The sequence below is a fragment of the Vanacampus margaritifer genome, chromosome 2, assembly GCF_051991255.1.
Source record: "Vanacampus margaritifer isolate UIUO_Vmar chromosome 2, RoL_Vmar_1.0, whole genome shotgun sequence".
In the NCBI taxonomy this organism is placed as follows: Eukaryota; Metazoa; Chordata; class Actinopteri; order Syngnathiformes; family Syngnathidae; genus Vanacampus; species Vanacampus margaritifer.
In genome coordinates this window covers 24,196,181-24,207,797 of record NC_135433.1, presented here as the reverse complement: position 1 = coordinate 24,207,797, position 11,617 = coordinate 24,196,181, and the positions used below count along the sequence as shown (strand labels likewise).

The 11,617-nt window shown below is 40.3% G+C and overlaps 2 protein-coding genes across 4 annotated transcripts in view; one reads left to right on the top strand and one right to left on the bottom strand.

Annotated features, from left to right (window-relative positions):
• The window catches only part of sgf29 (SAGA complex associated factor 29), a 29,131-nt gene extending 17,988 nt beyond the window's left edge, over positions 1-11,143 (top strand). Inside the window, exons 1-10 of one of the 3 annotated variants that reach the window (XM_077557400.1) lie at positions 4,931-5,408; positions 6,553-6,621; positions 6,686-6,761; positions 6,835-6,907; positions 7,729-7,793; positions 7,875-8,004; positions 9,046-9,192; positions 10,178-10,213; positions 10,295-10,457; positions 10,735-11,143. In XM_077557400.1, the coding sequence (XP_077413526.1) occupies positions 6,556-6,621; positions 6,686-6,761; positions 6,835-6,907; positions 7,729-7,793; positions 7,875-8,004; positions 9,046-9,192; positions 10,178-10,213; positions 10,295-10,457; positions 10,735-10,851 (873 nt within the window). In that variant the 5' untranslated portion in view covers positions 4,931-5,408; positions 6,553-6,555 and the 3' untranslated portion in view covers positions 10,852-11,143. Of the gene's footprint in view, positions 1-4,930; positions 5,409-6,552; positions 6,622-6,685; positions 6,762-6,834; positions 6,908-7,728; positions 7,794-7,874; positions 8,005-9,045; positions 9,193-10,177; positions 10,214-10,294; positions 10,458-10,734 lie in introns of those variants that run through there. The other 2 variants (XM_077557399.1, XM_077557401.1) reach the window with 2 other exon arrangements.
• On the bottom strand, positions 2,243-3,422 carry nupr1b (nuclear protein 1b). The gene is made up of 3 exons (XM_077557439.1): positions 3,243-3,422; positions 2,918-3,057; positions 2,243-2,503 (listed from the first exon to the last, which is right to left on the bottom strand). Exons 1-2 carry the CDS (start codon positions 3,337-3,339, stop codon positions 2,927-2,929), a joined length of 228 nt encoding a protein of 75 aa, XP_077413565.1. The 5' UTR covers positions 3,340-3,422; the 3' UTR covers positions 2,243-2,503; positions 2,918-2,926.
• Positions 11,144-11,617: the final 474 nt, after the last annotated feature.

Sequence of the window (11,617 nt, the reverse complement as noted above, 5' to 3'; positions counted from 1 at the left end):
GGTCACGTGTGCAAGCGTATGGACGCAATATAAAGCAGTTATTTGTTTATACAAACAAGCAGAACTTGGTTTTTAAGTCATTTTTTAGTCTTTAATTTTCATTGATTTCATTCATTAAAAAAAAGATAAATGAAAGGGGGCATAAAAAAGTAAAAATAATTAACAAAAAATGAATGACAGCTATGGTCATACTGTGTACAGTCCTGCTCACCATTATTGGCACCCATCAAGGTAAAGTGTATAATGTGGAATATCTTCTGAAAAAAATAAATCAACTAAAACATTTTATTTTTTTATAGAGAACTTGCGTTTTATCTGAAAGAACAAATGATTAAAAAACAATTTAAAACAATAAACAATGGGCGGAAAAAATAGAAAACTCAAAATGTGCTCTGTCACTGGTATTGGCACCCTTTCTTGTAAGTATGGAAACTCATTGTGACTCACCTTTGGTAAATCACAAATGAGAATTCCCTCTTCTAAATGATATGTGCCCAATCGACAAGAATTAATCAATGAATGATGACTTTGGTCTTTTTAAAGTCACCTGTTGTCCGCTTTTCTTTTGTCAAAATCGTGAAAACAAAGGAGCGGTCTGAGGACATCAGAAGTGCAATTATTCGCAAACGCAAGACTTCCAAAGGGTAGAGCCATCTCCAAAGACTTTTCTAGCCCTGTTTCAGTAGTGCGTAATGTTATTAAGAAGTTTTACGAGCATGGTGGAAAAATCACCACGTTAAACATCCAAAGACCTGAAAGCCAACCTGGAACAGTCTGGGATCATGGTTTCAAGAAGTACCATATGCCACACACTGAACCAAAAATAGGGCTTCATGGGCAAAGACCATTCCTGAGACAGACATCAAAAAGAATGGCTAACCTTTGCCAAGGAGTATTTGGACAAACCACAATTCTTTTGTGAAAATGTTCTGTGGACGGATGAAACAAAAATAGAGCTTTTCGTCAATGCACGCCAACAATTTTATTACAGACGGTGCAATGAAGCTTCCAAGGAAAAGAACACCCTCCCTACAGTTAAGCATGGTGGAGGATCCATCATTGTGGGGGGCTGCTTTGCTGCATCTGGTACTGGAGGCCTTGATCATATCACAGGAATCATGAAATCTGAGAATTATCAAGACAATCTAGGGAGACATGACAAAAAATACTGTTTTATAATGGCCAGCAATGACTCCTGATCTCAATCTGAAAATCTTTGATATGAGCTGAAATGTGCCATTGGGAAAACAAACCTGCAAACATTCAAGAGCTTGAACAATTTGCAAAGGAAGAGTGGGGAAAATACCAGCGGAGATGTTCTTCTTTGAAATTACATTATGCAAGTTAAAAAACAATTTATTTTGTTGAATTACGTTGGACATCCAATTAAAGGGTTCTCATGATATAAATTTGCCAATAACAGTGAGCAGGACTATATATTATGCTGTCAAAGTTAAAGTGGCAACTAACTAATTAATCACAAAATATTATCGCATTAATCATGTATTAATGCAGATTAATCACACTATTAATTTTTACCTCATACAGCCGATCGCAAAATTTATATAAAATGTGACATTTTGTACAAATTGCAGAAAAAAATCTGTGGAAAATACAGTATGAATTCTGCTGAAAATGCCTGAAAAAAATAAGAAATTGTTGAGCAAGTGTGAAAAGGACAAAAAAAGTGTGGCAAATAACTAATGTTGTCAAAGTTAAAGCGTTTACTAATTAATCACAAAAATTATCGCATTAATCAAGTATTAACGCAGATTAATCACACTATTAATTTTGACCGCAGATGATCCTTTAGCGGACAGTTACGTTAAACGTAGCACATGTGTTTGAGCAATAAACATAACTACATGCATTGAAGTAAAGCATTCAATAAATGATTGTGTATGACATTCAGAATGTTTGTTCATGTCAAAATATTGGGGTAATTTTTTCCTCATTTTAAATTATGCAAGTAACTGACTAGAAAAAGAGGAGGAGCGTGTGGAGTGGATAACATTTTTTGAAGATGTCCTCATAACATTAAATATTGAAAGAATTAACACATAACAGCTGCTCTTCAAATTTGGCGGGCAAAAAATGTTGAGAAAAAAACTTTTTAATTAAGCGATTAATCAAAATTCTAAGATGTGATTAATCTGATTTAAAAATGTAATCGTTTGACAGCTCTACAAATAACTCAAAATTGTGCAGAATGCCATGTGACTGTCAGTCCAGGAGAGGGCAGTGTTGCTCACATCATATTTATTGTGTTTTATCAACAAAACATTTGAAACTTTATTGCAAAATCCGCCATGTGTACACCCAAATGTTCCCGCTGTCGCCACGCGCGCCACCGCTACAGGTGTGCGGGTTGGGGTGGGAAGGGCGGGGGTCACACGCAGCCGACATCGTCGTCAGGATGGACGTCGGCGTCGGGACAGACGACATCGTCGCTCCCGTGCCAGCGTCACTGCAGGTCGTGTCCGCTTGAGCCGTCAGATTAATCCTGCGGGGTAAAAACACGTTCAAAATTTGTACTTGAGTACTCAGCGATACCATTAGTACTTAGATACATCAAGTTTTGCTAAATACAATGACAAATAATTGTCAACAAAAACATTTATTTATTTATTAAAAATGCAATAAAACATAATGTGAAGAAATAAGCTAGTTTTTTAAAGTGTCATTGCTGTACATCGGTGCAAGCCAACAGTCATAACCACAACTATAGTGTTGTTTATAGGTCTGTAAGGGGCGTGGCCTACTGAGTGACGTCAAGAATTTGGCCAGTTAGCCTGTGTTTGAGTGTCTGGCCGTGGGAGGGAGGAAGGACGGATGAACAAAACAGAAAAAAAAATAGGAAGGACGGGGAAGAGGGAAGGACTAAAGGGATAGCAGGAAAGAAGAAAAAAAGGATGACCTTTGGCTTTCACTCGTTACTCTTCTTCTTGTCGCTGTTTTGAAGTTTCTCAACGATCTTGCGCTCGTGTCCCGTCGGGTTGTGCCTGTTAGTGTTGTCGCTGGCCTCCTTCTTCGTGCGGCCTTTGCGTGACGCCCCCTCTGATGATGTCATCATCACCGAGAAAAACAACAACAACAACATTCATCCGTCTGTTTTCTTTAGCGCACTCCTCCTCCTGGAGCCCATCCCAGCTGCCTTTGAGTAAGAGGCAGAGTGATCGCCAGCCAATCACAGGGCACATATAGACAAACATAATAATGATGATGATGATGAAGTGTACAACCTGTGTACTTGTCGCTGAGGTTGTAGTAGTCGTACTGGTCGTAGTACTGGTCCTCGAAGTTGCTGGGCTTCAAGTTTTTCACGTCCACGTGACTCATGATGCCGCCGCCGTCCTCGTCGTCTTGCAGGAAAAACAAACTCGCTCGCTCACTCTGGTCTCTGCTTGCGTGTTTGCGTGAGGTGGTGCTTTTATGGGACAGCCGAGTTCCCTCCCCCGAGCTGCCCCATGACTTGAGTGTTTTGGTGGAAAGTTCCAGGCTCCTCCTGCTATTGCATCATTTGCACCTCAGGACTCTCTTTTCGCACGTTCAACAAATTAACAATAGTTTGAAAAACGTGTCTGCTTAAACTTCCATCCAACCTTCCAAAGTTATCATCAGACATTGTCATGTACTTGTGTAGTATTCATAGTCATGCTTTTTGACTACAGGCATAAATCCATGCTGTTCGTTCACACTACTGGTCCAAAGTTTTAAAACAAGCCAATGTTTCCATTTTTTTGTGTGAAGTCTCCTCTTGCACGAATTCTTCACTTGTTGCCAAACAATTTTGCTTAAACAACAGCTTGTATCTCAAAAATTCATGAGTCGGGTCCCTTGTATCTCAAGGCACCGCTGTATATAAAATCTTTGTCGACAAGCATCCAAATCTGTGATTCATATTCATAAGAGTGATCATTTTTCTTTTGTATTGACTGTTTGATATTTGTGATTTTGTGTTTTCAGTCTGTGAAGCAGAAAAGAAAAACATAAAGCCAAAACGTATAGCAGTATTTTGCACGTGCTCACATGCATGTGCTTGAATGGTTGTTATAAACGTACGTGACCTCATTAAGTTGTTTTTTTATCTCGCCGCCGTCCACGATGACCCACAAACATCCAACTTTAACTTATCAGCTGAAAAACCAGGACAAGGTCACTGACAAACAACACAAAAAGGCAACACAATGTACACTACACGTACACAACACTACACGTTCCGTATCACACGACATGTGCATTTATTCTCAAGTCTGTTTCAAAATAAATCAGCTCTGCTTTTCAGCATTAGTGTCCGTGTGTGTGTGTGCCCAATGTTTGCGATCCACAGGTACATTGGGAGAGAAGCAGGTCACACAAGATAACATAAGTGTGTGCTTGGTAGCCGATTGGCATATGGCGCAACACACGCTGGCGTGTGCAAACAACACAATCGCTACAAGGCCAATCAACTAAGTATGACCGTTCCTATTTGAACTTTTTCATTCTTTTGCTGTCAGTCAAAAAACATCACGTGTTTGAATGGCCTGGCCTGGAGTCTCGCCCAGATGACTTTGAGCAAGAGGTGGGGTTCACTGTGGATTGGTGCTGCTCTTTGGTGTTAAAATGTTAAATTTCAACAATGTAACATATGTTAAGTCACACTAACACACTTTTCTAGCTTGTTTAAAAAAGGACATATATTTAAAAAAACACACACACACATCAAATGTCATACATTGCAGGAGTGTTGAAACACCCCTAAAAATGGGCCATGGTCCCTAGTTAATGTCATAGTGTATAAAGACAAACAATGGACTGGTCGCTAGTCTGTGTCAGGACACATACAGACACCAGCAAATGGCAGGGCACATACAAAAAATTGGTCAGTAGTTAATGTCGTTCCACATACAGACAATGGACTGGTCTCCAGTTGCAAATAATAAACAAACTCTCATTGCCAGCTATGGACTCTTTGTTTATCTCCAGTGAACCTAACAGACGCTCTACGTTTTACTTCTTTCTGCCCCCTTTCATTTAAATAAATAAATAATGAAGATGCCAACATGTTTTTGGAACAACTGACTTCATCTCGTGGACAAGCTGCCAACAAAAATACACACAAGAAAGCCAAAGACCAGCAACGAACACACATCCTCCAAATTGTGAGGCAGACGTGCAAACCAGTAACGTACCTAACGTACTCCGGTGTGAAGGAGCAGAGGAACCTGAACGGCGTGCTCGACGGCGCCTGCTGGCGTCCAACAGGTGGCAGTGCGCCCCACACGCCTCCGTTTCGACAACAAGAAAAAAAAGACGAGGAAGTGAGAACCGGAAGTAGAAGAAGCCGAAGCTAACGCGCTAAGCAAGTGAAGTGGACAACATTTGGAAGGTTCAACGTCGCTTCTCATGCTTTTGTGCGAACCAATGCAAGTTTGACTACTGGTGTTAATTGTTGCCATACAAGCACATTTACGGTTTGATTTTTATTTATTGGCTCGTGCTCACTCACATTAGCCTAGCGTAACATCCGCGCTGCTAGCTCATTGACGCGGATACCTGGAAGATAACGCTCGTCGTTTGTAAATACAGAAATACGTACCGTATATTTTATTAGCATTTATGATGATTTTTATTGTAATTATTATATGAACTGCGCTTTTGGCACAGACGTATCGTTTCTCGTTTTTGGAACAACGATTTTCAAAAATAATTGAAACATTTGTATCCTTTTTACACTTTTTATTTCGTCTTTTTTACTATCAAACGATGTAAACATGACTTAAAAAAATAAATAAAACAGTCCTGTCGCTTCACAACTGTAGATGGTTTTCTTAAATTATTTTTGTCCTTCTCTAGGCTACTGCATTCGCTCAGCATTACTACTGTGTTATTGTTATGGTATTATTATAACAATGAGTGATTCTTCCACGAGCTTGTGTGATCAGTCTACATTACAACTATACGCTGATAAAAATGTTATGATTGAGTCTTTTATATGCTTCTGTATTTAAAAAAAATATTTTATAACATATGGCTCAGTATTTGTGATTGACTGAAAATGAATGAATGGATGGTATATCATTGGGATTGATTTTAAGGCTGCAACTAAGAATTGTTTTAATAATCAGTTAAGTTTTTTTTTTTTTTTATCAGATTAAAAACATTTTATTTCCATTCTTCTGTTCAACTATAGGACATTATTTCAAAATGACAGTGTCGGAAATGCGCAAGCATAAAATGATTTGATCCAGTTCCTGGTTTGGTCTGCAATATCCGTGACAAAGTCAACAAATATTTTGATCAGTGGTTTACAAAGTAAAAGCAGATGTTTGCGATTGGCTTAATTTGAAAAATACAACACAAATATATTGCATCTGGAGGACTACGGAAATAAAATAATATTTACTGTTGAGAGGCTGAAATGACAATTTTATGTTCAACAAGGTCTCTAAGCAATAAATAAATTATTGAGACAGTGTCAATTAATCTGATAATTGAATAGTTGTCAATTGTTTTTTTCAATTCTAAACTTTTTATAACAACATGAGTGATGTTGTATGTTAACACTAGGAGATGTCAGCAGATACCAAGATCGCCGAGCTGCTCACTGAACTACATCAGCTCATCAAACACACGCAGGTAAGCTCGCGTAATGTCATGTGTCAGGATGTCAAATGATCAACTATGTGCGCGTGTGTTTCAGGAGGAGCGGTCACGCAGTGAACATAACCTGCTCAACATCCACAAAACCCACGAAAGGATGCAGACGGAAAACAAAAGTCAGTTGGGCACCCTTCCTTGCCGCGTTTCCTGGCACGTAATTGATGTGACCGTGCGCTTGTTGTCCCGCAGCTTCGCCGTACTACCGCACCAAGCTGAGAGGACTTTACACCACTGCCAAGGCCGACGCAGAGGCAGAGTGTGGGTCAGTTGACTCCTGTTGTCATGGCAACCATTGATCTGTGTAAGGTGTTGTCATGGTAATGGATAGTAACACGTCATGTTATGTCACATTGAGAACTGACACTGTCTAACATGGATGTGTAGCATCTTATGGTGACAATTGACATTGTGTTGAATGCATGTAACACGATGCCAGAGTAACACATGGCTGTAACGTGGAGACAATTGACAGCTTGTAATATGTTGTCATGGTAACATGTTTAACTCATTCACTGCCATTGACGGCTATAGACGTCAAAAAATCATTTGAACTATTCATATTAGTTTAACATTTTTTCCACTTTTGTTAACAATAGTATGAAAACCTAGATTTTTTTTTATTGTACATTTAGAACAGATCTAAAATTTGTGATTAATCGTGAGTTAACTATTGAAGTCTTGTGGTTAATTACAATAAAAAATGTAATCGCCTGACGCCCCTAATTTTTTATAAAAAAAATTCCTGGTTTTCATACTCTTGTAAGCAAAAGTGGGGAAAAAAATTAAACTAATAGAAAAAGTTAAAATAAATTTTTGACGTTTATAGGCGTCAATGGCAGTGAATGAGTTAAGGTGTTGCCACAGTAACAGTATCACATTAGCGTAACATATTGTCATGGTAACAGCTGACATTGTGGAAGGTGTTGTCATGGTAACACATATTTATGTAACATGTTTTTATGATAACAGCTCGTGCGTGCATTGTCATAGTGACACATGTTTAAGTCATGTAAGGTATCGCCATGGTAACAGAGAATACGTGAGTGTTGCTATGGTAAATGTTGAAGTTTGTCTTATGTTCAGGATCCTGCGCCGTGCTCTGGACAAAATTGCGGAGATCAAGTCATTATTGGAGGAGCGAAGGATTGGTGCGTATGCACCTGTGTCCCATCCTGTCTGTCGCGGCCCCGGTGTCCCCTCATGCTCACAACACCTTTCGACCGTTGCAGCCGCCAAGATGGCCGGAGTTTATAGCGACAGTGACCCACCCAGAAAAACCATGCGGCGCGGTGTCCTCATGACGCTCCTCCAGCAGTCCGCCATGACGCTACCGCTCTGGATCGGCAAGCCCGGCGAGAGGTACCAAGTCGCCCTCTTTTTATTTGACTTGCTTATTTGCACTATACAGTGAACCCGTTTATCACCGGGGTGACATGTTACATCCTCCCGTCAAGAATACATAAAAACATTTCTTATTCAATTAATTTTTAGTGTGATCACGATCTTGGCAGCCCCACTGAGGTTAACGTGATAGTCGGCGACATTTGAATTCTAGGCTGTGCTGCATATCTCATCAAGCACTTTCTCAAGCATTCAACAGCCAACCGCACAGTTAACGCTTCATTAAGCCAGTGATTCCCAACCTTTATCAGGGCTCCATGCTGCAACCAATATGCTTGCAAATGCTGCTAACTTTTCAGTGTATGCTGGTAAAATATTATCTGTTTACACAAGTCCATGTTTCAGTGCTCTCGCTGCAGTCTCACTGTTTAAAACGAGGTTAAAAGTCACCACCTTGTTCATTACTTTAGGCCACTCCTCCTTCTGCACCACCCCCCCCCACCTCGTTTTGTTTTGCAATTTGTGTTAAAGAAGCACATCATAGAAGATCAGATAAAGGCTTGATTTCCGATTTTCAATTTCCAATTTTAAAGGAGAAAAGTCTACTTCTTGTCAAGTTCAATGGAGACAGCAACACTGCCTCCTTGTGGACGGAGGGGGAACGGGCCTTAGACACATGCATACCTGATTTGTGTGTGTGAAACTGAATATCTTGAAACAGCGTGATGTTTATCTAAAAAATAAATGCACGTACGCGATGATCCACAAACACACAATTAACAACTCGCAAGCAGGGATGAATATTTACAAATGATAAGCTATGAAAAATGCACACACTAAATTAATAAAAAAGGTGAAAATCAAGAATAATTGTGGATCTCAAAAACACGTAAAAATCAAATTTATTTGTGTGAGACAAATCTCTCTGTTCACACAAAAGCAAGATGTCAGAACTTTGTATTATATTTTAAATATCTTCTTTATCTTCTGCTGCTTACTTAAATCTATGAAGTATTTATTCTGAAAAAAAAAACATTGTACGTCCGTCTGTGTATGTAGCCCGCCCCCTCTGTGCGGGGCGACGCCCGCCAGCGGCGACTACGTGGCCAAGCAGGGAGACAAGGTGGCAGCCAGGGTCAAGGCAGTGGACGGAGATGAGCAGTGGATCCTGGCCGAGGTCGTCAGCTACAGCCACGCCGCCAACAAGTACGCGGCTCGCCTCGCCTTTTAACTTCCACCTGCGAGTCTGAGTAACAGCGGAGTAAGCTGTCCCAAAAATGCCAAGTCACTTGGATTGCTCACGTCACCTTCTAGACCTGAGTCAGGGATGGGCAACTTCAAACATGGAGGGGGACACACTTTTTCATCAGTGCTACTTGATGCAAACAAAAAATAACCACATAGGTCTACCTACTGTATTTTTTTTTTTTTGTAATGTGAAAAGGGTTCTCATGCCTAAAAATTCCTATTCAAATATGTCACAAAATTGCTGGCCCATTATTTCAAATATAATCCACCTGGTCAATTAGATTAAACCTAGATCTGATCCAAAATTGGGTATTCCAAACCACATTTAATCTTGAAAATTCTAATCCAGATTAGGAAATCCAATCCTGCTTTACATCCAGATTTGAGCCCATCCATGTTGGGTATTTCAAAACTAAAAAGCTATTTTAAAACTATAGTAAACTTCTTTTTTTTTAAATACTTTTAAAAAATTTATCGAGGACCAAGAACGTGGTCCGGCACTTGGCCATCGCTGGCCTATATAGTTCCTAAGAAGAACATTGAACAATTCTTTTGTAGTGAGTCTGGAACACATTCAGAATCATTCACACCTTCCTGATTCACAAATCACAACAATGAACATGATGACATGACTAAACACACGCGTGTGCGCTCCCTTTATGTTTTTTTGTTGCTCTTTTACAGTTCCTTCCAGTGTTTCCCACAGATTTGAAATCTGCTTGGGTGGGTGGACTCTGGGAGGGAGTGGGGACAGGGGGGTTTCTCAGTCCTGCTACTTCGGTGGTGGCCAGTTTACTTGGGTGGCCCGCCCAAGTATTAACATGGTGTGGGAAACCCTGCCTTCCTTTTTAACCGTGTACAAAAATACCAAATGTCAATACAGGTACCGTGGTTGTCATGGCTGTGTTCAATGCCACACTCAACACTTTTTGACCTCTTCCAGGTACGAAGTGGACGACATCGACGAAGAGGGCAAAGAGTGAGTATGTCATACCCAGGAGGTTTGTTGTCAGCCACGCCTCCTGGAGCTGATGTCACTTCTTGTGTGTGCGCGCATCAGACGACACACTCTGAGCAGACGTCGCATCATCCCGCTGCCGCAGTGGAAGGCCAACCCCGAGACAGACCCCGAGGCGCTCTTCAGCAAAGACCAGCTGGTGCTCGCCCTCTACCCGCAGACCACCTGCTTCTACCGCGCCCTCATCCACGCCCCGCCGCACAGGGTCAGTCGCACACGCAGTGTTGGGAAAGTTCATTTTCTACAAGAACGAGTTCAAAGTTCAGGTCTCAACCTAAAAAAAAAAAAACTGTTTGCCACCCATTAAGTCCACTTGAGTAGACAGTGACAACTTTTATGTTACACCTTGAAACTACGTACAATTTTCTCATTGAGAGTGGCAGCAATATGCTTATTTCATATGTTCTCCTTTGAGGAAGTGCAAAAGAGCAAATGATTTTGGGGTTTGCTTTATCACGACAATGTGTTTGATTTTGACACAGCCCCAGGACGACTACTCTGTGCTGTTCGAGGACACATCCTACGCTGATGGCTACTCGCCGCCTCTCAATGTGGCTCAGCGCTACGTGGTCGCTTGCAAGGAGAACAAGAAGAAGTAAAAGCAAATCAAAAAGGCCACAAGACACCACAACACATTCTTAGTGCCTCATCAGCACCTTGTGGCCAATCAAGGAACTGCATCTTTTTGAAAGAAGTATTTTTTTTGTTTAACATACAATGAAATGTGTACATGAAATATTAAGACTGTAAATAATAAAAATTGTATGAAATTGTTTTAAACTTCAAAGCATACAGATTAATTCATGTATTTGTTAATTAATGACCAGGTAATATAAGTAGCACACTATTTTGCATTACACTGAAGCCAATAAATTGCAATTTTGCTTTTCATCCTTTGACTATTTGTTGGCTTTCGCCACGGTTTATTTTGGCACTTCACTCCGTGTTTGGTGTAAAAATGAATGCCAATGTAGGTTGTCCTCTTTGACAAGCGACACTATACACATTAGATTTTCAATATATTGGGATTCCCCAATTGAAAAGGTTTGTGTGAGGCAGTTCGTCATTATCTAATTTGTGATCCTTCGCGACACTGGAAAAAAAAATACAGTGGATCCCCACTAGTCACTGGGTAGAGGGATCGGAATAGTGAAAATCCATGTATAAATGACCCCCATAAAAATGCATCAGAGGGTGGGTTCTTAATATTTTTTTTATTGCTGCTAAAACATTCAATGTGCGTTTTCCTCTAAAAACGTGGGAGAAATTTGAGTCAGTTATTCGAAATAAAATCTGTGAAGGTGCGAACCCACGGGTGCCAATCTTTTACTCATATTGGTTAGCAGTTATGTGCTGTTGACATAA

Bases quoted from the DNA above. Each gene is read 5' to 3' on its own strand.
- nupr1b (XM_077557439.1), bottom strand. From the start codon at position 3,339: ATGAGTCACGTGGACGTGAAAAACTTGAAGCCCAGCAACTTCGAGGAC. The intron at 3,058-3,242 runs GTTGTACACTTC...TGACATCATCAG, and splicing joins CCTCAGCGACAAGTACACAG to AGGGGGCGTCACGCAAAGGC.